Here is a 22615-nt window from a genome sequence, read left to right as displayed (position 1 = left end):
TTGTCTATTTAGAGCTGCAGTTCCATCCAAGATTTATGCTAATTAAGCTTTTTTTTCTTACATCAAAAACAAGACTCCTACAAAAGAAAAAAATAATCACTCAGGGGAAAAAAATTCAAAGCTTTCCAAAGAAGTACATTTTATTTACATTTGGAAATGAGAAAGGCAGCTGTTATCCCTTTACAGTGATAGATGCCACAGAATGTGCTAATCTACACAGGCTCCTCCTTACACAACACACTGCATTACATTTAGAGATTTGATACATGAAACTTTCTCCCAAAGGCAGACAGCCGCACGATATTTACTTTGGCCAGGAGACTCACGGTTTTACTTGAGAGGAGCCTATGTTAACGACAGGTGCACTTAGTGGCTATCATATCTTCATATTCTTTATAAGCGATTGAGCCATCAGGCTCAATTGCCAAAACACTCAAAGGGCTGTACTTGGCAGGTACACAGGATGGTCTCGGCACTGAGGAATCGAGCTTCTCATGGATGATGTTCTGCACCATGGTGTGAACCGGAGAGCCATACCGATGTCCGACCGCCCTGGGACAGTCCCCTTTACAGTATCGAGGGTTGTATTTGTGTGGGGCCACAATCCAGTTGTCCCACTTCAGCTGACTAAAGCTGAGTCTAAAGTCATGGAGCTCACACTCATTTTGGGGAAAAAGAAACTGTTTGAAGTATTCACTCAGATTGAATGAAGCTGGAACCAGAGGCTTCTTCAATTCAGAGCTGACAGTTTCCTGATCTCTCCGGTGACGGGACGATCTTACACCCTCAGCAGCCTCTTCTCCCATGGGATAGGCAGACAGCTCTCTCTTCTGGTCAGGACCCTGTGAAGGCCTCTTTTTATAGTGGAGGGAATACCACCTGTGATAAGCCTGAGCACTTGTGTCATTCAGATATAAAAGCAGTGAGGGGGCTACCAGAAGAGTCATGTTAAGTGGACCGTCCTGCGCTGAAGGATGCTGCAGCTGGTCTTTCACACACGTAACGTTTACAGACATGTGAATACTCCTCTTGTTGGAGGCCACTAGAGGCTGAAGGAGAGCCGTCACATCAATCTCAATCCATCTGTATTTCTTTCTAAGTTCAAACTGTGAGTGAAAGGTAAATGAGTATGGAACTCTTGGGAGAGTCTTGCTAGAAAACTCTGGCTCTTTTATCACCAGGTTGCACACACATTTAACAGGAGAGGGAAAAGAAACGGAGTTGTTGAAAGTGTATAGCAAGACTGACTTGAGTAAATGTTCAACAGCAGTAACACGATCCAGGTTAAACAGCAGGTCCACTGATGACGGGAGGGTACCTGAGGAGAAAAACACGCCACCAGTAATGCTCAATACAAATCGAAAGCAACGCAAAGTCAGATCAAGGAATTAGCACCTCAGAATGTGCTTCCACCCTTTTCCCACTTTCTCAAGTCTCAAAACAAAAGTTGGGGTGGGATGGGGGTTATAAAAAAAAAAAAAAGCAGGTAACCAGTACCATAACTAAGTCCCAGCACTTACAGCTGGATACTTAATCACCAGCAATTCAGAACAGCTCTGGTGGTGAATTAAAACGGGGACTCACTACATTCTGAAGTTTCAGAATCTTAATAATTTGCTTCAAACATAGAGGAAGCTAAGGAGGAGAGCAGTATTTTTCTCTTGAAGAGTCTCTAAGGGGAAAAATGTAATAAAGACACTTGCCAGGCTTGTTAAGAAAACATTCAAGTCCTTATGGACAGAATCAATAAAGAAAACATAATTGTCTAAGTTAATTTGGAACACTTGAGACCGACAACAAATGGAGGCTCTAAACCCACTATAACAAAACAGGACATCAAGGAAGGAGGAAAGGTTTTAAATAGCCACAAATGACCTGCTGAGTTAGAAGGGTTTTCTGTAAGTTGTGAGCTAGTGAATATAGATTCTGTTTTTTAATAGTGCTGTTCCGTTCTCTCTCACACACAAAATTGTTGACTAATGCTTTGTTCTTATAAGGATCTACTGTTCCACGTAGGTACTTAAGCTTTCCTCTCACAGAAAGCAACAAACATGGGGAAATATCCTGTTTCATAAAACACACCAACAACTGAAAGAGATTCTTTAGGCACATATCCAGGCCAGAATTGGTAGAATGAAAAGAATATGCAACTAGAAGTTAAAATACCTCTTTTCCAGTCTTGATTTTGTGACCTTGGACAAGATGCTAACCTCCAGCAGCGCTTTCCCAGCCTTTAGGGCCATTAAGTCTCTTCTATCATATTAGCGCAGCTTAACCCATGAGAGCATTAGGAAGAAACAATAAGATCAAGTACCAGATTTGTCTGGAATTTGATACTGAGTATCATGCAAAGTAAAATGTAAGTCAAGGAGCAAGGGCCAGATCCTTTCTGTAACTGAAATGCAGAAGGTCTATCTTCTTCCCTCCACACATTAACCAGTCTGCTCCTACACACCTGTCACCTGGTCCCCAGGAGCCTGCTTGTGCTGGGCACAGGGGGTGAAGAGCCGAACAGTGTTGTAGAGGTGACTTCTGTTGGATTTCGGGATCCCCTCCTTGGTAGCACATGCCTTATAGAGCCTCTTCATATAGTGCAAAGCTCTGTCATCTGGCTGCAGCCTGGGGGCCTCCGTTTGCCCATCGTACAGAACCTTAAAGAGAGGGGAAAGGAGGCCAGGTCTGTGTCTCCCATCTAGAGGCTGCAGAGAGGACCGAGGCTCAGCCTCAGTTTCCAATGGAGCACTAGCTGCAATCTGAGCTTCTCCCCTAGAAGCCTGAGAACCAAGGCTAATAGGAAAACAGAGCCAGGCAAAGCAGCAAAAACAAAGGAAGAACTTGCTGGGAAGTGCCATGGCTTGGAAGAATTAGCAAGAAACACGTTTCCCCATACCAGTCTTCTTCCTAAAAGCCAGGAAGAGCCTCTGTTGGTCTCTTAAATAAATGTTAGGTGTGTGCGTGGGCTAGGTTCACTTCTGTAATCAGACATAAAGGATGCCTAGCTGAAGGTAATTTTATCAACTGTATGTCAAACAGCTGATAACACCCTATTTATCCAATTTCTCCTAATAAGATACAGATTTACTTGGTTATGTAGCTTTCCTTTTCCTTTTCCCTGGCATTTATTTAAAATCGCTTAAGTTAATGGACTAGTTATGTAGCTGAAAGGCTAAGAGGAATTGAGGAAGGATCTTAAAATAAAACCACCCATTTTCTGAGAGAGATTAGCATCCTTAAAGTGTTCCTTAGGTGCTTGCTGAAACTTCCAAGGGACATGGAAAGGCTAACTAATTATTCATGATGATACACAGATCTGTTGGTATGCAACTTATGGTATTCGGTTTACTCTCCCTCTCTATTCTCATCACCTCTCCCACTTCCAGGTGCTTAGAATAATTTACTGCATGTTGATTTGGAAGGTGAGAGAAAGTCACAATTGGCAATGAAATTCCAGAGAGCACAGAACTATTAAGTTGCCTAGTTCTCTCAGGTAGCTTAGTAAGGATATGTACTTGGAATACTGCAATATGCTTTTTTTTTTTTTTTTTTTTTGCGGTACGCGGACCTCTCACTGTTATGGCCTCTCCCGTTGCGGAGCACAGGCTCCGGACGTGCAGGCCCAGCGGCCACAGCTCACGGGCCCAGCCGCTCCACGGCATGTGGGATCTTCCCAGACCGGGGCACGAACCTGTGTCCCCTACATTGGCAGGCAGACTCTCAACCACTGCGCCACCAGGGAAGCCCGCAATATGCTTTTAAAAAGGAGGACATCGCCTTTAATACTGACTCATTTTTAAATATAATTATCTTGATGCCTTTACTTTGGTCTGCACATTCATCTATACATACTTTAGTTGAAAGGTTTAGAGGTGTTTTCAGGTGCTAGAAAATAATTGAAAGTTTTATTTTTTATTAATCACTCTAATGGTAGTAGAATTTGCTAGGATATTTTTGTTCTTAACTGTTATGAGTATTTATGTTCTTGCCTCTGAGCTAAAATCAGGTTAGAGATTATGTTTTAGAAAAAATGAGATGCGTGCACAATGAAGAGCTGAATATACTCATGGTATAAGATACAGACCAGTCTATGCAGTACCCAGGCTGATAAAACCGAGGTATATTTGTAAATATTTTTAAAATAAATTTATTTATTTATTGTTTATTTTTGGCTGCATTGGGTCTTCATCGCTGCACGCGAGCTTTCTCTAGTTGCCGCGAGCGGGGGCTGCTTTTCCTTGTGGTGCACTGGCTTCTCATTGCGGTGGCTTCTCTTGTTGCGGAGCACGGGCTCTAGGCGTGCCGGCTAGTAGTGGCACGTGGGGTCAGTAGTTGTGGCTCGCTGGCTCTAGAGCTCAGGCTCAGTAGTTGTGGCACATGGGCTTAGTTACTCCACGGCATGCGGGATCTTCCTGGACCAGGGCTCGAACCCGTGTCCCCTGCATTGGCAGGTGGATTCTTAGCCACTGCGCCACCAGGGAAGTCCCTATTTGTAAATTTTAAGTTCATTGCCTGCCAAGCCTCCCTGGCCCGTGGCTGGTAAGCAGGATTATAAAACACAGCCAAACTGCTGAATGAGAACTTAGTCCTAGATTACACATGGCCAGCAATGCCATGAACGAAACATTCACAGACATGCTGCATCAAGTAGAAAAGTCAGTCAGCTGTACAGGACAGCGGCATCCTTAAGCAGACAGCACTTTTCCGAAAATGGAATCGCTTCCCTCCTGGGAAGTGGAGTGAACTGTGGGCAACGTGACATCCCGCCCGCGGCAGAACCCTGTCCGAGAGAAGCCGGCTGCTGTGGAGGTCGCTTCTTTCTTCCCTCCTACCACCACTAACAGCTGTTCAGCAGTGGCTGGACTATTACTTGAGGGCTCCTGTGGCTAAATTTGAGGAAACATTTTTATTCTCTCTTGGGAAAGTCTACACCCTGCCAGTGGATTCTAATCCGGTGGGTGCCAAGAGAAGTCCCAGATCCGTGTCCCTGATTCGGGGCCTGAGGTCGCTGAGAGCTTGAACATAACCGATTCCTGTTCCAGCTACTGGACAAAACCCTACAAAACGTCGCGTCGGCTGCCAGGCGACGGCTTCAGGGGCGCTCTCCACCACGGGAGAACACCCGACCCTAAGCGCGCGGCCAGCGAGGCCCTCGAGGCCGGCGGGGCCCTGGCTCTTCAACTCTTAGTCCGTGCGGCTCCCGGGAAAGGCGGGAACCGAGGAGAAGCTTGAGAGACTCGAGAGGGTGCCCCCAGAGCCCACTCAGTCGCGCTTGGCCCCACCCCCAAGCAGGCACCACCCACCTCACGTCACTCGGCCGGGGCGCTCCTCTCCCGCCCGGTGAGGATGGCGCCTTCCTCCGGAGACAGCCGAGAAGGGGTCCTCCCGGAAGTGACCTCACTGTCTCCTAGCGCGGCGTCCGATCCTACCGGAAGTGGTGGACGGAAGCCGGTGGATCCCGCGCTGCGGAGGGCGAGGTGACCTCGGTGCGGGAGTGGGGTCCGGTAGTGCGGTCTTGGTGGCCCTGGGGGGGGTGGGGGCGCCGTCTAGGCTGGGAGGGATGAGGAGCGCCGGGGAGAGCCTCGGGTTGGGGGCGGCATGTCCGGGGCCTGAGCCCAGCGCCTTTCCACCCTCCGTCCTGCAGGCGCCACCGCGACCATGGGCCGCGAGTTTGGGCATCTGATGCGGATGCGGCATGTAATCACCTACAGCTTGTCGCCCTTTGAGCAGCGCGCCTTCCCGCACTACTTCAGCAAGGGCATCCCCAACGTGCTGCGCCGCACTCGGGCGTGCATCCTTCGCGTCGCGCCGCGTGAGTGTTCTGGCCGGGCGGGGGGCTGGACTCCCATCCACAGTGGGCACTGCGGGTCCCTCACTGAGCACTCTACAGCTCGCCATACACACGTTTTCTCATTGAATAGTCCTGAATGACGTTGAACTGGTCATATCCTCCCCATCTTATAGACGAGGGAGGTGAGTCATAGAGAACTTAAATGACAGGCCCAAGGTCACTTGTGTGACTCCAGCGTCTCCCTCTGAGGTCATCTTTACCCACTTCTTAGCGATGAACTGTTTTGTGTTAAAGGTGCAGCAGATAGTGATGATAGTTGCACAACATTGTGACTTTGCTAAAAACTACAGAAGTGTACGTTTCAAAATGGTTAAATGATGAAGTTTATGTTATGTGAATTTGATCTCAGTTATCTCATTAAAATATTTTAAAATGTGCAACAGGGGAGCCATAAGGGAAGAGTTGGTCACCAATTTTCCTGGGTAAACCCCTTTCTTTTACACACCTGTAAAAATGGGTTTGTAATGTAACTTTTCTTGATCGTCTCGTTTAAGAGTGGTTTCTTAAAAACTAGAGACAGGAAGGCAGAATATGTTGTGAATCAGAAAAGAGTACTGAGATCCATGTGTCTTGTAAGTGCTCACTGCTTATTTTCATTTATTATTTTTATAGCATTCGTAGTGTTTTATCTTGTCTACACATGGGGAACCCAGGAGTTTGAGAAATCCAAGAGGAAGAATCCAGCTGCCTATGAAAATGACAAATGAGCAACTCATCTGGATAATAGTTCCTTGTCTCTGAAAGACCCTTCTCTGGGAGAGGAGTCTACATTGCAGTGTCTTGAAGACACAATAAACTTATTGTAGGCTGCACTGGTATGATTTTGCGTTTTGTGTGAGCAGAGTCCTTGGATGTGACTGTTACTTTTCAAGTTCATGAATTCCCCTCCGCAGCATGAGTCCTGAACGGTTTTGGCTAGTCTGAGTTTGGTGAAGGATTGTAGCTCGCTCCTTGTTCCATAACCTACAAGAATGTAGCTGCAGCTACTCCTGTAGCTGAACAGTCGTGGATGGCATCGACTGTGGGTAATGTTGGCTCCCTGCCCACTATTTCCATACTGACAATAAAATCTAGTAGTTACAGTGTGTCAGGTACTCTTCTTAGCCCTTTACACAAAAAAGTTCTTTTAAACCTCACAACTACCTTTGGTTTTTTGGGTTTTTTTCCTTCAAAACTACCTTTGAAGTATCATTATTACACTCATTTTGCAGATGAGGACACAGGCACAGAGACGTTAAGTAATTTGCCTCAAATTATACAGCTAGTGAATGGTAGAGCGCTAAAGTTTGTGCTCTTAGAGCTGTGCTGTACCACATGATAGAAAGTCAGCTATGAAAGGAAAGGGTGAGGTGACCCCTTTGCCTCTAGAGCTGGGGTCAGCAAGCTGGCTGTGTTTGTACCAGGTTGCTAACAGTGGTTTTTAGCTGTGTATGGAAGGAGATTTCCTGCTGGTCCAGAGCAGCAACTTTGACAGGGCAGCCAGCATCTGGCCCAGGCTGTGTCTTTCCTTCTTATTCTAATGACTGTTTCTGCCTTTCAGGAACCAAAACTACCTCAAAACAAAACAAAAATCAGTAAGATGGCACTGATCGTGAGGCAGGAGAAGGAGGTACAGCTGAGACTGACAGACTTGGGCCCATAGCCTTTAACTGTTGCTTCCTCAATGTGTTATCACACCCTCATTCCTTAGCTGTGAGCTTCGCATTCATCAAATAGATGTATTAAGACAAAGCCATAGGTCTGAGGTTAACAGTGAAATGAGTGGCGTGTAAGAGTCTGGCAGGGTGGTACAGGCTTAACAAAGGACAGCGGTGTGATGAAAACTCTTGTCTCACCAAACATAGTCTAATTTTCCTGTTTGGCTTTTTGTCCAAGTTTATTCCCAGGGCTTGCTGCCTGATCTGCAACGTATATGGGTTATAGACTCCTTTGAGAATCTGGTGAAAGCTGTGGGCCTGAAGAAGGTATAAATGCATCCTTAACCTGGCATAGTTGGAACAGGTTCACCGGCCAGGGGAGGATCGATCACTGCCTTGACAGGCCATTGATCTCTGGTTTTTTTTTCCCCTCCAGTTTTAGCCCCAAGCTTCCTAGGGACTATGGCCACCCTTCCTTGTCCCATATCTTGGCTTCATTTTACCCTTAGACTTTTATTCTGGTTCTTTTGAGTCCTTTGGAGATATCAGCCCAAAATCAAACTTACCCTTTCTTAGCCCAGACCAGGCACTGAGCCTCTTGGTCTGAAACCTTTTATCCCAGGAGTGCTCTACGGAGAAGACTGTCCCTATAAGCCCTTGCTAAGCTTCTGCTTCTGGATAAAATTGTTAAAGGCTGCTTTAAGCCTGTCCCTCACCAAGGGGCTTCCCTCTCTACCCTTGGAGACCCAGAGCTCTGTGTAGCAGGGTCCTGCGGGGGTGGTGTGGGGCTGGTGGATGGTGTGGAATATGAGTTATATCTCAGTGCTCCTGTACATGATATGTATGGGATCTGGGATCATTTTATGGTTTATTCTATCTGTAGAAATCCATAAAGAAAAGGAAAATGGGTGAAGTCTCTTAACGAGGGTTCACTGTTGTGGGCCTCTGTGCCTATAACCCACCCACCTGGAGCCTCCAGCCAGGGTGTGGCTCCTTCATCTGCTGCTGGGGCACAATCCCGTGTTCATTTAGCCCTTCTTTTCCCCAGCAGTGCACTTGCTCCCACAAGGGCTTTTATCTCTGCAGAATGCGGCAAAGGGGATTTTTCCGTCGGCCAACAGAGTCCCAGAGATACAGGCCCAGAAGTCCGTGCCAGTTCTAGCCAGCAATTGAGCAAATACACTTTGACCCTTTGTTGAAGTTTTACCTGGAAAAGTCTTTCCATTTCAGAGGCTTTCATTTTTCATTAGGCATCTCCTGCTCAGGGGCAGCAAAAGTTTCCAATTACTGTCAAGCCCTTCATGATTTCCCCTCTACCTGGAATGTGTTTCAGATAGCTGCTCATGTAGCTACACACTCTGTCTCCCATTTCACCCTAGGCACTTAACCTCAGAAACACTTGTATTGTTGTATTCAGAGTTTCCAAGCTGTAAGCTATCAAACATGCTTCAGTCTCACTTTCTTCTTCTAAATTAATCATTTGAACCCCCAAATGTCAGTGCCTGAGAGGCCTCAGAGATATGCTCCCATCTCATTGACAGAACAAGAAACTAAAGCCCAAAGAGGGGCAAGGCTGGCATCTGGTCAGCTCCCCTACCTGGGCCCCCGGCTCCTGCCTCCCAGCCAAGCATTTCTCCTTATGGACGCCTAGACCTTTCTGCTGGAGGAAGGAACATGTACTTTGGGTTGATTCATTCAGCAAAATACTTGATTGTAGAGAGCCCCTAGACTTTTACAATTTTTATTGTTTAATGTCAGGAATAGGCCACAGCTACTCAAGGGATGTGGGATGGCTGTGGACAACTTCTGTCACTTCAGTTTAATGCTGTTTGGATGCTGCTTTGCTTTTAAAAGTTTGATTTTGCTCCATATTTAAATAAAACAACTACAGAGTTTGTAGACACATGAAATACTCTCCCTCACAGTGATTCCTTCCACAGGCAGTAACTAATGCATCTTTTCTTTTGGGAGGAGGGATGGCATACAAGATAGAGGCTTAAGGGACTTCCCGGATGGTCCAGTCGTTGAGACTCTGCGCTTCCACCGCAGGGGGCGCGAGTTCCATCCCTGGTCGAGGAACTAAGATCCTGCATGCCTTGCGGTGAGGCCAAAAAAAAAAAATAATAAGAGGCTTGAGCTACAAAGGCTTCTGCAGTGTTGTCACACCCATGATGATGAATAGTCCTTCTCCCCGCGCACAGAGGGGGCCCAGAGCCTCAGGCCCTTATCCTTGGCTGTCGTATTGGCTTTATAAGTTAATACAAAAGGCTACTTTGATTTTCCTTGAAATACAGGAAGGCAGAAATGGAGGATTAGGAGAAAGTATCCGTCTTTGGAATCAGCACTTTCCAAATCCCATTTGGCACATCCGTCTACGCTCAACAGGAGGCTGGCACTCAGTCCACAGACCCAACTGGCTCTAGGATATCACGCTGTTCAGTCTTTCACTTAATCAGATTTGTGTTCTCACCCAGTGTTCACTAGGTCACCACACAGCCTCTTCCCCACCCCACAAAAGTTCTAGCTAAGCCCCTACTTGGGGTCATTCTGTATCAAAGCTCAGGAGTAAAGGGAAGGAACAGCTGACTAGTCTCAAAATTGCAGGATTGCTTAGGTGAGTTTGGCATAGTTCTGCTTCTCAATGTTCCTTAAGTGCAAGCAGTGGTATCTCCCTCCCTCCAGGCCTTGCCTGGTCCTGAGAGGACTGGAACCAAGCAGACAGATCTGTGGAGTCACAACCCGCCCAATCCCAGCTCTGAGGCCCACCATACCACCCTCTTCTCCCTTGGCAAGAGGATTCGTGACTGTCCTATTCCACCTTCAGCTGTGCCACATCTCCTCCACTTTTCCTTGGGAACAGGCAGGCCCTCACCACATATCCAACCTGTGAAGATGAGAAGGGCTTTGGGAAGAGGTAACAGCCAGGTGTTCAGGGAGACACAAGGCTGAAGAAAAATCTTGTTGCATTTGTCTTCTTGGCTTTTCCTTCCAGGTTATAGGAAAATCTGAAGTCCTATTTATCTTACTCAGAATTCACACCTTTCCACACAAATTTATTAAAATGTCTATGTCATTTAATGGGTACCCATAACTACTCATGGTTTAGGTACATGCTCTTTCTTGGTCTAGAAACTTGTGTTGGTTCCTACTTAAGGTGACAATGTTTTGGGCTTTGGAGAGATCTCAGCCCTATGCCTGCTTCCCTGAGGCTGCTGGAAGGATGTGCTCTGTAAAAGGCCCAGTCAGCTACTGGCAAGAAAGCTAGTAATTCAAGGTTGACAATGTTTATCACCACCATCAAGCTCTCTCACTGATTTAGGGGCCCCTGCTATCTCCTCATTCACATTTTAAAAAAGGAAACAAAGTCAACCTATACTTACTCATTCAATTCACCCATGATTGAAACAACCAGTCAGTCCTGATTGCCCTTCCCCTGGGAGATGGCAGGTAGGCCAGACTTTGAACTTTCTGCAGCTGGGTTTCCATTCTTTACAGAGATGATGTGGAACAAATAATTAGGGTGATAGTCCATCTATACAAATGGGGATCTGGGGCACTTGTAGACCATGCTTGCTGAAGTATCCTCCCACAGATGGGAGATAAGGGCCTTATCCAATTGCCTGTAACAAAATAGGTCAGTGCTTTCCTAGACAAGGCTGAAAGGGGTCAACACTATTTCTGAAGACCTCATTATTAGAATTCTGTTTTGACTAAAGTGATCTCACTATTTTGGAATCAAAACGTGGCTAGGTGTCTGATCTCCCTCAATGGCTTCACGTGGCTTTTCAAAGGGGAGGCGGTAGTGCTGACTTTTGGCAAAATGGATGAAAAGGTCCACGCCAGCAACAGATCACTCAAAGTCCAGATGAGGGATCAGTAAATACTACATGCCTGAAAGGCAGGCCTTGAGCACATTCCTCTCTGGTAGACATTAACTTATTAAATTGACCCTGACTGCAAATATAAACTTTGCCCCCATCTCACTTGGCAACCATAGAAGAGGCAGATCTACCTATAAAAGGGAGTGGGAACTGTCCCCAGCCTTCATGATCCAATATCCCATCTACTGAGATGTGGCACCTCAAACTCTTTGCAGTACTCCTGGTCTGCCTGTTGCTGTTAGGCCAGGTAAGAAGAGAAGGATACATACGTGGGTAGGTGGGGATGGTAGTGGTGGTGGAAGAACTGTAAGCAGACCTTGAGCACCAGACTCAGTCCTGAGGAATGGACCCTCTGCTCTGAGTCTACAGTATCTGGCGGGGGGGGGGGGGGGATCATTATTCCAAGTTGTACAGCAAGGCTTCAACTCTTCCATACCTGAGGTGAATCTGTCTTTGTCCTACAGGTATATGGCTCCCCAATACCAGAATTGAGTTCAGCAAAGAGAAGGCTGAGGAGAATGACCCCATTTTGGAGAGGGGTTTCCCTCAGGCCCATTGGAGCCTCCTGTTGGGATGATTCTGAATGTATCACAAGGCTATGCAGGTACTCCACAAACCTGGGCCCAAGAGGCCTGGGAAGCTGTGCAAAGGAGAGATCAGCACATACACAGACCTAAAAATAAAATTGGGGTGGAAAAGTGCCTGGGTTGAGGTGGGAGCTCCACGGGGGAGAATCCCTCAAGAGTTAAAAGCCAAGAACGGCTCCACACAGGTACCATGGAAGAGTAGTTCCTTTCCTTTCTTCGCTCTACCCTGAGATTGGCTATCAAGCAGAGGAAGGAAATGCAGTAGACGTGGCTCTGGGCACTGCTAGACCTCTGTCTTAAAAATCACCTTTTCTTTTCCCTTAGAAAAAGACGCTGTTCCCTAAATGTGGCCCAGGAATGATGTATATACACCAGGGGAAAAGAGGACAGCACTTACCTACAACAATGCTCCGTTCTATGGAATATTGATTAACTGCATTTGGTTGGAGGCACTTAAGTAAAGCAATGTTGTGTTTTTAGATGTTTAAAGACAGGTGTATGCTTTAAATTGGTCTCCGTTTCTTCTTACAATGTTGATATGCAGATAAGCGTAACTAGTCAACTTAAGAGTTTATTTTTCTATGTATACTATAAAATGTCTCAAACTGAAATTCTGGCAGCCTGGAATTCATGCTTTTGAGGGGAAGAAGGATTTATTTTGTATACTATAGAAAACCCAGCAAGGCCTAATAATGTGTTAACTTCTCAATCCGGAAAGCGCAGTGAGAGTTAACATTTCTTGAAGAAATAAAGAACACAATGGCAGGCTAAAGGCAAAAGTTTACTAATAGCTAGTGATTAACCTCGGCAAGTTCATAAACTATGGCCCTGGATCCTAACCCTTCACTCCACGTAAAGAACATTTCAGTGAGGTGTCAAAAGACAGGCGATACTGGCACTCAGTACCTGAAGATGTGCCCTAGTTTGTCTATGAACAGAGAACTGGAAGAAAATGAAACAATAAAAGCCCAAGCCATGAAGAATAACAAAAAGGATGTGTATGAGATTTCTGTTGGAGCAGGGTGAATTCTGATCTATGCAGAAGGACCCATGGCCAGCCAGTTCAGAATTTCTATAATCAGAAATTAAGACCTGGACTGATGGGACCAGACTTTTAAAGAAGAGTAGCACTGGACCCTAAAATACAAAACAGAAATTACACGAAAAGGGCAAAGTAGGAGTTGAAGAAGTGTAGAGAGCAGTGTTTATAAACTTTAATACAGAAAATCTATTTGATATTTATTAAACTTCGTTTCTCCAGCTATGGTTTGGCATTATACAAAGCATCTTAATGACACAGTAGAGTTAAAAAGATCTTTACAAATTGAAATGTGATACCCTTGTCTCCAAATATTTTAATTGCCATAAATTTGTTTAAAAATACACATTAAACGCATGTTTGACACTCTAAACTTTCTATAATCTCAATACCACAAAATACATATAATATACTATACAGATGTGGAAAAATCTAGTTAGTATATAATACTTTGCTCACCATTAACAGCTTTGTTATGTGAAATGCACATACTGACTTAGAAATCCTAGCTTTTGAGCCCCAAAGTACCTCTGAAATTTTAATGTATTACAACAAATAAAAATCACAGTATATAATTGAAATTTTGGTTGAAAATGTCAGATGCCTAAATATTTTGGATAAAAGAAATGTAAAACAAAGATTTGGATCATGTACAAAACAAAGGCATTCTATCAGACACTAACAGTACCTTTCTGCAGAATCAACAAGGCTTTTATCAGCGGCATTACCTCCCCTCCAAAACCCTCCCCAAATATCAAACCATTATTCACCAAATAATTTTAATTTCAAATAAAAGGATTTTCAATAAATATATAAGTATTTCCATCCTCCATATACAAAATTTCTTAAAACCATTCAAAACGGAGGCTAGATAGAAATTTTCATAACTGTGCTTACCAACCCTACATCCGGTCCTCAAGGGTGATGCCTTTTCAGGCACTACCACCTGGGCCAGCTCTGTTGGTGAGCCCCGTCCCATCCCGCCCCGACCCCAGTACTGCTGAATGCTCATGTCAATGATTTGCCAGGTTGTGTGCATAAAGTTGTAAAATGGGGACACTTCTTGAACAGCAACAACAAACTCAACAGTATGGATAATCATGGCATTGATTTGAAAGGCAGCATTTCCAAATAGATATTTTCCAGAGAGGAACACAGCAGGTAGAAAATTCCAATGGATAAAACCTGAAAAGAAACCCTATGTGGAAGCAGTAAGAGGTCAAAACTGAATATTACTAGAATTTCTGGGTGAGAGCTTTTTTCCCCATGCTCATTTAGAGAGCTTTTTAGCTGTTTCTTTTTTAAAAATGGGAATTTATGCTTAGCCGAGCAATGGTGGCAAGGAGAGGTCCAAGCTGACATTCCTGAAAGTCAACTTCATTATATGACGATTACTTAGGTTGCTATTTTAGGTTGCTTAAAGATTGTAAGACTTGGTTTAGACTTAACTCTAATGCCTTATTCTGTGACCAAATTCTATCAAACAGAAGAGACTGAGATAGTCTTTCCATTCGCTTTTCTGGAGACTGTAAGTTCTTTTTAATTAACCATATGGTTCGAGTAAATAGAATCTGTATCTGCTTTACCAACTGTTAATAACTTACTTCCTATCACTTGCCAGCTTAGTTACAGGGTCTAGGGGTCTAAAATGAATTTCTCTATTAGTGAATATGTGAAAGATATGCTCACAAACATGAACAATTTGGCCTCTTGTCACTACATATTCTAAGTCATTCAATACTTATCTCTTCTATTTATTTTACTGAATAGCAACCTTAGATGTGCAATATTATTTATTATTGGAAAAAAGTTTGCCTCTCCAAGACATAGATAGATACATGAAATTGAAATGAAATCTGTGTTCCACATAATTAGGGAATATGAGTTATAGGAATCTATATGGATTTGAAATGTTTTGCTTCCCAATTTATTTAGGAAAAATAAAAAATCATCACAATCTGCCTAAAGCATCATTCCCAGTAGATGTTCGTGGGACCCAGAGGCAAACTTCTATAATTCAAAATACATTATGAGGCCCTTTTGTTCAATTAGCAACTGGAAAATTAAAATCCTTCCCACCCTGTAAGAGCCCTATTATACTACGGAAGGGCTCAAATATATTTTAAAAGTTAATTTACTACAAATCATAGTAATTAAGCTTTAACAATCTAAAAGGAATATACATTGCACCCTTGAACATTAATATTCAAGGTGTCAACAAGAAAGTGTCTTAGATCAATTTAATAAATAATGTGGAAATAGTTGCACTAAGCTAAAATACTAAACACACACATTTTGACAAACTAACTTCATGTTTTCATACATACATACATACATATATATAAAGTGTGTATGTGTACATAATTTTAAAATCCAAAGTCGCATACCCTCACACTTATAAGAGTGCACAGCATACCTCTCCCCTACACAACTAGGCATCACTGACTGGAGCGATCACGGGCTGTGCTGAAACTCCGCAGAGTGCTGCTGGCCTCCAGAGCCAGAGATTTCACTTAGAACAGGTGTGTTTTGTAGGCTCTTGCTTCACAATGCAAGCTTATTCAATAAGGTAATTTCTCGAAGTTACTGTCATTAAATATAAAAATGATGCTGTCTGATCTAGCTGATTAAACCTTTCTTTAATGAAAAGAAACAAACAACAATTAAAAAACAACAACAACAGCGAACCTAATAAAGCCATAAGTGTGTCGCTCAAAGTGCAACCCAGATGCCTGTGGATCCACCAGCATGAGAGCCCCACAGAGCACAGGCATGTGTGGGCACGTGCACACATTTCTCTAGACAGCTTTTACATTGGAGAGTTAAACTAGTGATGCTCAACCTTCTCTACTCTTCAGCAACTACAGCTGTAAATTTATCTGAAGTACTCATTGCTTATAAAGTCAGTTCTTAACTACTTGCCCAGAAAAAGGTGGCACTGAGGCAAGAAATGGGCTGACTCCTCCCCAGCCAGACCGGACCTGTGCTGGATTGAGGAAGCCTGAATCACCTGGAAGGGAGTGCTCCCCACAGCCCAGCCTAGGCCAGGCAAGACTATACCATGTGACAACTTCATCCACCATAGTATGTTCGTTGGTTGCCTGTAAAGAGTCCAGTGGGGTAGGTTACTGCCTCCTGGCATACAAGTGTGGTCTTAGAGCAGTCAACAGAGTAATTTTTTAAATAGCTGCTATTTTTTATAATTAACTATATTAAATACAAGTCTCAGACTAAGTAAGTTTTTAGCTATTTGTCAAAATCAGTTGTAAATAGTTAGAGAACACTGAAGACACCTACTGAGGAAGAAGGAATGGTCGCCTGTGAAGGAGTACAAAGTATGTGCTGGAACAGATGAAGACAGACAGAACTTCTGAGGAGATGGACACAGAGGAGAGGGAGTGGTGTTTCCAGAGACTATTACACTGAAAATTCAATTATTTAGAAAAGGATTTTGATCCATTGCCCATTACCACCTGGTGGGAAAAACCCTCAACAATGAAAAGCTTGTAAAAATTCATTTTCCAAGAATTAACACAGTTTTAGAGAGAGAGTACTTTACCACAGCACCAAAAAACATGCAGGAAATTCTGCTTTAACAAATTATCACTGTGATCTGGGAAATGCTCCTGCTACCTCTCAGGACCCACAAGAGACTAGAACACACTGGAACTCAGAAGTGCCCCACTGGCTGCTGTTGCTGGAAGTCTAAAAGCTCAGAGGATACTTTTTCCATTTCTAAGATATCATGGAAAATTAAGGAATCAGAGTCAGAGAAATCAGAGAAGAACAGGACAAACATCTACTTGATTAACTGTGGCAAGTTTCTTACTGAATAACGATCACTGAGAAGCTGTCCTCTTAAGGAAAACTGTTCCTAAAACACACTAAGATTAAGTTAGCAAGGTATCAGAGGCAATTTCTCCAAGGGAAAATTGTTAAATTCAGCATAATTTGGAGATCTGAATCTTCAGTGATATGCAAAAACAACTTGAGGTACAAAACCATTAAGAAGCTCTACAGAGGCCACAGGACAATGAAAGTTCACTAGCTTCATAAGTAACTGTAGACTCAGATGCAGAGGAGTCATTACACCACTGGGCTTGGAGATTTTCTATCCCTTCTTTCCCATTTCAAGCCTTAGCAATCATCTATAAATAGCAGGGCAATCCTTTTTTCTGATTGGATGGATTCATTTTTGAAATTGGGAGAAGGACAAACTATTTTTTGAAGCAGCATTACCCAACAGGTTAGACTAAGTCATGTACCAAAGCATTAGCTTTTCTGAAAGAATTAATCTTTATGTGACCCTAAAGGACGATTGAAAAGGAAAGAGAATTTAACATTATTACTACAGAATACCAACCATATGGGTGATCTGCAACTAGTGTAAAACTTCATCTGTAAACAATCCATAGACCCTTCATTTAAAGGTAAGATTTAAGGCACACCAGACATGATAGGGGCACTAAAAACAAAAGATAGAAGGTATATTTCTCACTTTTGATTCCTATATGCACCTTATAGGGAAAGGTACTTTGATATACAACTCTTACAGAGCTGGCTTCTCAAGCTCTACCCCTGCTTCCCTCCCCTTCCCAAGAGAATTCATACTGAACCAAGTTAGGTACATTTCTAGTGTGAATTTTCTGATCCCATCAGAAACATACATCATTGATGAGGGCCTTCATAATACAAAGGTAGTAAACACAAGACAGGTTTAAAAGGAGAAACTGATCATCTCTACATCAGGCATTAGAGCTCTAAGTTGTATAGCAAAAGCACACACACCAAAGCTCCAGCCCATTCCTACATCAGTCACTGAATGCTCCTATCAGAGCATCACAATCTAGTGTGGGAAAAAAATTTTAAATTAGAATTCTGAAGAGAGATTTTACCCTACAAACATCATCAATGCAAGAGATATAGGCAGCAACGCTCAGGAGTTAGATCATCCTTTGTTCAACAGTAACTTATTCTGTTTCAGTTAAGTGTCAAATTATTAGCAACAAAAAACCCCAAAAAACAAAAAACATGGTTTTAATAAAATCCATAAGGTTCAAGATTGTCCTTTTATGAAACCCTTCACATGATATACTTCTCCTAGAAAGTTTGCCTGCCCTCTTTTGTAATGCATTAAATGCAAGTTATAGTCACCTTGTGATTGCTATAGTGTTATTAACACATGTTCACAGTTCTTGAAATAATGCATACCAAATCAGACACATTTCCTTTTACATCCATGTAGAACGCCATCTTCTCATATTTACGTGATTTTTCATGTGTAGAAGAATATCCTTAATACTAAGTATAAATTCTGCAATAATAAAATTGTACTTAAGATCTGAAGTAATATCAGGTAGTAGGTGTAGAAAGAACATGTCCACATTCTAGATGAACCAACTCTTACTCTTAGAAGAGTTACCACAAAAAGACATTATTTTTAGGTAACAAAGCTCCCAAAGTATATAAATAAAAATGCCTACATTAAATTTACACAAAATATTCAACAGAGTAAATTCATAGGCAGAAATAACTAAGTTTTAAACTAGCCCCAATCTGGGCACTTAAAAAAATTAAAATAAATAGAATTTCAACTGATTAGTTATGAATTGCAACTGAAATTTCAATCTTATTACAGATCATTGAAACCAGCTTATCAACGTGCTGCAGATTTAAAAGCATTTAAATAATTTTTCATATTGGGAATATTGAAGGGGTCAAACTACATGATGGCTTTGGGTTATAAAAAACAACACATGAACCAGGGAGGAGAAAACCATTCCTCATTCTTAGTGTCGACTAGGTGGTATGTTATGGCAGTTTTCCTTCGTGATGTGACACAGTGTTGTGGAGAAAATCAGAGGCAACAAGAATGTGTTCAGTTCAGGATATCAACTTGGCATCCTGGCGAAGCCAGTGCAGTCCCTGCCGGGTATAACGAACTAGGTCTGTCATGATGCTTGCATTAAAGATGAGAGGACCCATTACTTTATCCAGTTCAGCAAAGAATTCTAGAAAACCAAAAACACTTATTAAATGATGCACACTCTTTTAAATAAGTGCTTTATAAAGTTTTTAGTCTAGACTGTAAAATGCTATTCATATAAAGTAAAAAGCACTCCCTCCTGCACTAAAATAACTCTTCGTGTTTTAAAACAAATCATCCCATAGTTGGTCAAGTTATATTTTTTCCCTAAGTCACGAAACATTTTTAAAAGACTATATGGTCAGGAATTAAGAGTTACACATATAAACAAAATGTCACTGATGGAAATTGCTAGTATGCAGCAAACATTATTAAAATGGAGACCTAATTCTACAATGTACTATGACTCAAAACATTCTCTGCGTACTGTTTTTGTATAAGAAGCAAGTGGTACAAAAAAGGAGGATGTTATCTGCATTTTTCCCGATAAGAGCCACTGTGAGGTTAGACAACCTTTCTGCTATAATCATATGTCATACAACTTTGATACATTAAATCTCATGTTTTAGACAGTAGTTTAAAAATGTAAGAGACAGGGCTTCCCTGGTGGCGCAGTGGTTGGGAGTCCGCCTGCCGATGCAGGGGACACGGGTTCGTGCCCCGGTCCGGGAGGGTCCCGCATGCCGCGGAGCGGCTGGGCCCGTGAGCCATGGCCGCTGGGCCTGTGCGTCCGGAGCCTGTGCTCCGCAACGGGAGAGGCCGCGTCAGTGAGAGGCCCACGTATCGCAAAAAAAATATAAAAAAAAATTAAAAAAAAAAAAATGTAAGAGACAGAAATGAAAGGATTCTTCCTATGCAAACAAATACAGACTGATGTGCATGTAAGGCAGGGTGCAGAGAGGAGGAAGGAATGATAATATCCTGACATTTGATCCCAATGCAATTTTGGAAGAAGACGGATGTAGGACTCAGTAAGGAGAGTTTTTACATGTGCAGTGATGACAAAGACCTCAGTATACTTAAACAAGATAAGAAGTAATCAAACAGTTGAGGAGAAAAGAATCTTCTTTATAGAATTCCAGCTAATAAATTCCTGATGAATTTTCTGTTTCCTAATGGAATAGCACATGTAGGTGATGACCATCAATGGATGCTAAAAGCCTAAGTTAAAGTTTAATAGGGAATCTTAACATCAAACTGAGTCAGGCCGACACCATCTGAATGAACCAATGGTCAAATCTTACTGACACTAAAAAAGGGATAACCATTACATGCCTCGTAATATGATGTAATAGGAAATATGGAGTAACACCTATGAAAAGTTCTTATCTAAAATAATGAACTTGAATCTAATCAAGTCTCAAGACATAACTATCAGCATGAACGAAATGAGGTGGACAGAAGAGCAAGCTAAATGTATCATGAAGAAGTAATCAGCCAAATCTACACTATGACACATGCTATGCTGCAGTTTCTCCTTGACATCAATGGCATGCCTGCCCCCCACCCCCCCAAAAAAAAAGTGGAGAAGAGGGAGATACTTAAGAGACTGATTAATGAATGTTTGGATCCTGTTGGAAACAAACCCAACTGTTTAAAAAAAAAAAAAAGGCATATTTGAGAAAACAGGGAAATCTGATGGGAGACTATGTCTTAGATGACATAAAGGAGTTATTGTTAATTTTGGTGGCTGTGATAAAGGCATGGCGGTCATGTTTTTGAAAACTCCTTATCACCTAAGGATGCGTACCAAAGTATGTTCAGGTGAAATGTATCTGATACATGCTTTAAAATACACAGGGTAAAGAAAAGTAGGACGAGGGGCGGTGGGGAGCGGTCAAGGGTGGGAGATAAAACAAGATTAGCAAAATATGTTGCTGAAGCTGAACTTGAGTAAAAGGTACATGGGGTTCATTATACCATTCTCTTTCCTTTAGTCAATGTTTGCAAACTGCCACACAATAGGTAGGTAGGCAGACAGGCAGGCAGGCAAGTAAGTGTGTAAGCAAGGAGCCCGGGAGAGAAGAAAGAAAGTGAGGGGGGAAGGGATGGAGGGAGGGAGGGAAAGGAAAGGAAGAATGATGCCAGAAAACTGGCATCAGGGAGAAGAATGTAAAGTAGGGATGACTTAAGAAGAATTTCAGCTTTGTAACCTTTCCTGAGTAGCACTGACAATATTTAAAATTTTAGAAACAAATCAGGTTTTCAAAAACACAACTTTTTATTGCATGTTGGGGTTCCCCTTCTACCTTTCTCCCACTATTATCCCTCTTTAGGGATAAGAATTTTTCATTTTCATCTGATTACCTGTTCATGCTATAAGTATTTAAATATACTCTGTGACAAAAGGACACTTGATTGATTTGCTACTTCAAGTGTTTCTCTACAAAGGAACTGCCTGAATAGATGCTACACACACATATTTACTAAAAACATCTACTAAAATAAGATGGTGTTTATCTTGTTCTTTTCCAAAGATCCTTAATACTTTCTAATTCTCAGTGTTCTTAGTTTGGAGATAACAAACAGGGTGCAAGACCTCAAACGACCTAATATTAAAGAATGTTATACGTCTATTCATTTTGTAGTCTCTTTTATCATGTAAGTTCCTTCCAATATACCTAAAAATTCAATATGAACATGCTTTCTTATATATTAAACATCTCATATGTACAAGATGTCTGGATGTAATCCTATGCCCATAGCCAAATTTACTGTTAACTATCCCAGAGTAGAATATACATTTTATTGCTTTTACAGTATAAGCTGTAATTAAATTTGCCTGAATAAAGGCATATTTGTCTTAGACCAAAAACAATTTTTTGTTTAGTTTGTGTCACCACTATAGTACAAGGTATTTTTTGACTGAATTCAGTATATTCACGATTGATAAGCAATGGCAATCAGCAAACTGATTGTCATTAACTCTAGACTAGATAATAAACTAAATGCATACCAGAGACTTACTTAATTATATCATAAAAGCTCTTTTTAACAATTCCATCATTCAGATTCTCTCCAGAGACCTCCCTACCTTTCTGCTCTTTGGAAAGCTGTTCAGCTTGGTCCCAAATTTCGGTGGCATAGAGGAAGTTGGATGTAACCTGAACATAGCTGGCTGCCATGTGGTGGATCCTCTGTGGAATGGTCACTGAAGAACCACTTGCTGAAGCACTACTGGCCCCAGAAGAATAATTTCCCGAATTGCCTGGTGACAGCTTTGGAGAAACAGGGGAAGGCATCCCAGCAGCTTTGCTACACACAGAGAAATAGGAAGTTTATTCATATGAATATGGTGAATGTGAAGAAATCAATGTACTACTGGCTCTTCCTACATGAAGACTTTTAAAATTTAAAGATTCTTTTAAACCAGAAGAGTTTCGAGAGAAGTACAATTTCTTTTAAATAAATACTTAGCTCACTGAAGACCACTGCGAATTATCATTTTATCTAGACTCTTTCCTTTAACAAACGGCAACAGAACAAAAGATGGGAAAGAAGTGAGGAAGTCATATACCTTAGTAGTAGCGGTTCTAAGACCTAGAAGCTACATCATCTCACTCCCAGCTCAACACACTTTCCACCTATTTGGGCAAATAATTGGGTACTTTCCAACTGTTTCATAGAAAGCTGGTTGGATTAACAACTAACGCACAAAAAAATGTGGTAGTAGATGGAAACATCTTACTTTGAACTCCAT

General features: G+C 42.3%; 4 protein-coding genes across 7 annotated transcripts in view; 2 read left to right on the top strand and 2 right to left on the bottom strand.

Annotated features, from left to right (window-relative positions):
• Positions 1-255: 255 nt before the first annotated feature.
• On the bottom strand, positions 256-2852 carry GDF9 (growth differentiation factor 9; the record flags this gene model as incomplete). Its single annotated transcript, XM_082836120.1, has 2 exons — positions 256-1318; positions 2456-2852. 2 exons carry the CDS (start codon positions 2850-2852, stop codon positions 351-353), a joined length of 1365 nt encoding a protein of 454 aa, XP_082692246.1. The 3' UTR covers positions 256-350.
• A 2559-nt stretch (positions 2853-5411) lies between these two features.
• On the top strand, positions 5412-6663 carry UQCRQ (ubiquinol-cytochrome c reductase complex III subunit VII). Of its 2 annotated transcripts, none has more exons than XM_082836123.1 (3): positions 5412-5471; positions 5639-5806; positions 6458-6663. In XM_082836123.1, the coding sequence occupies exons 2-3, from the start codon at positions 5653-5655 to the stop codon at positions 6550-6552; spliced, it is 249 nt and encodes an 82-aa protein (XP_082692249.1). In that variant the 5' UTR covers positions 5412-5471; positions 5639-5652; the 3' UTR covers positions 6553-6663. The 2 variants fall into 2 exon arrangements, with proteins under 2 accessions (XP_082692249.1, XP_082692248.1); XM_082836122.1 differs by having other exon boundaries at positions 5420-5480.
• Positions 6664-11502: 4839 nt separating this feature from the next.
• On the top strand, positions 11503-12443 carry LEAP2 (liver enriched antimicrobial peptide 2). Its single transcript, XM_082836125.1, has 3 exons — positions 11503-11610; positions 11828-11967; positions 12275-12443. Exons 1-3 carry the CDS (start codon positions 11554-11556, stop codon positions 12309-12311), a joined length of 234 nt encoding a protein of 77 aa, XP_082692251.1. The 5' UTR covers positions 11503-11553; the 3' UTR covers positions 12312-12443.
• A 108-nt stretch (positions 12444-12551) lies between these two features.
• AFF4 (ALF transcription elongation factor 4) overlaps positions 12552-22615 on the bottom strand; it is a 93651-nt gene continuing 83587 nt past the window's right edge. For 2 of the 3 annotated variants that reach the window (XM_082836110.1, XM_082836112.1), the window contains 2 exons: positions 21950-22170; positions 12552-19000 (listed from right to left, as the gene is read on the bottom strand). In XM_082836110.1, coding sequence (XP_082692236.1) covers positions 18873-19000; positions 21950-22170 — 349 coding nt within the window. In that variant the 3' untranslated portion in view covers positions 12552-18872. The remainder of the gene's footprint in view (positions 19001-21949; positions 22171-22615) is intronic. The other variant, XM_082836111.1, reaches the window with a different exon arrangement.

The sequence above is a fragment of the Leucopleurus acutus genome (genome assembly GCF_964270905.1).
Source record: "Leucopleurus acutus genome assembly, chromosome: 3".
Taxonomy (NCBI): domain Eukaryota; kingdom Metazoa; phylum Chordata; class Mammalia; order Artiodactyla; family Delphinidae; genus Leucopleurus; species Leucopleurus acutus.
The sequence above is the reverse complement of the archived record's forward strand: the minus strand, read 5'-3'. Positions and strand labels throughout refer to the sequence as shown.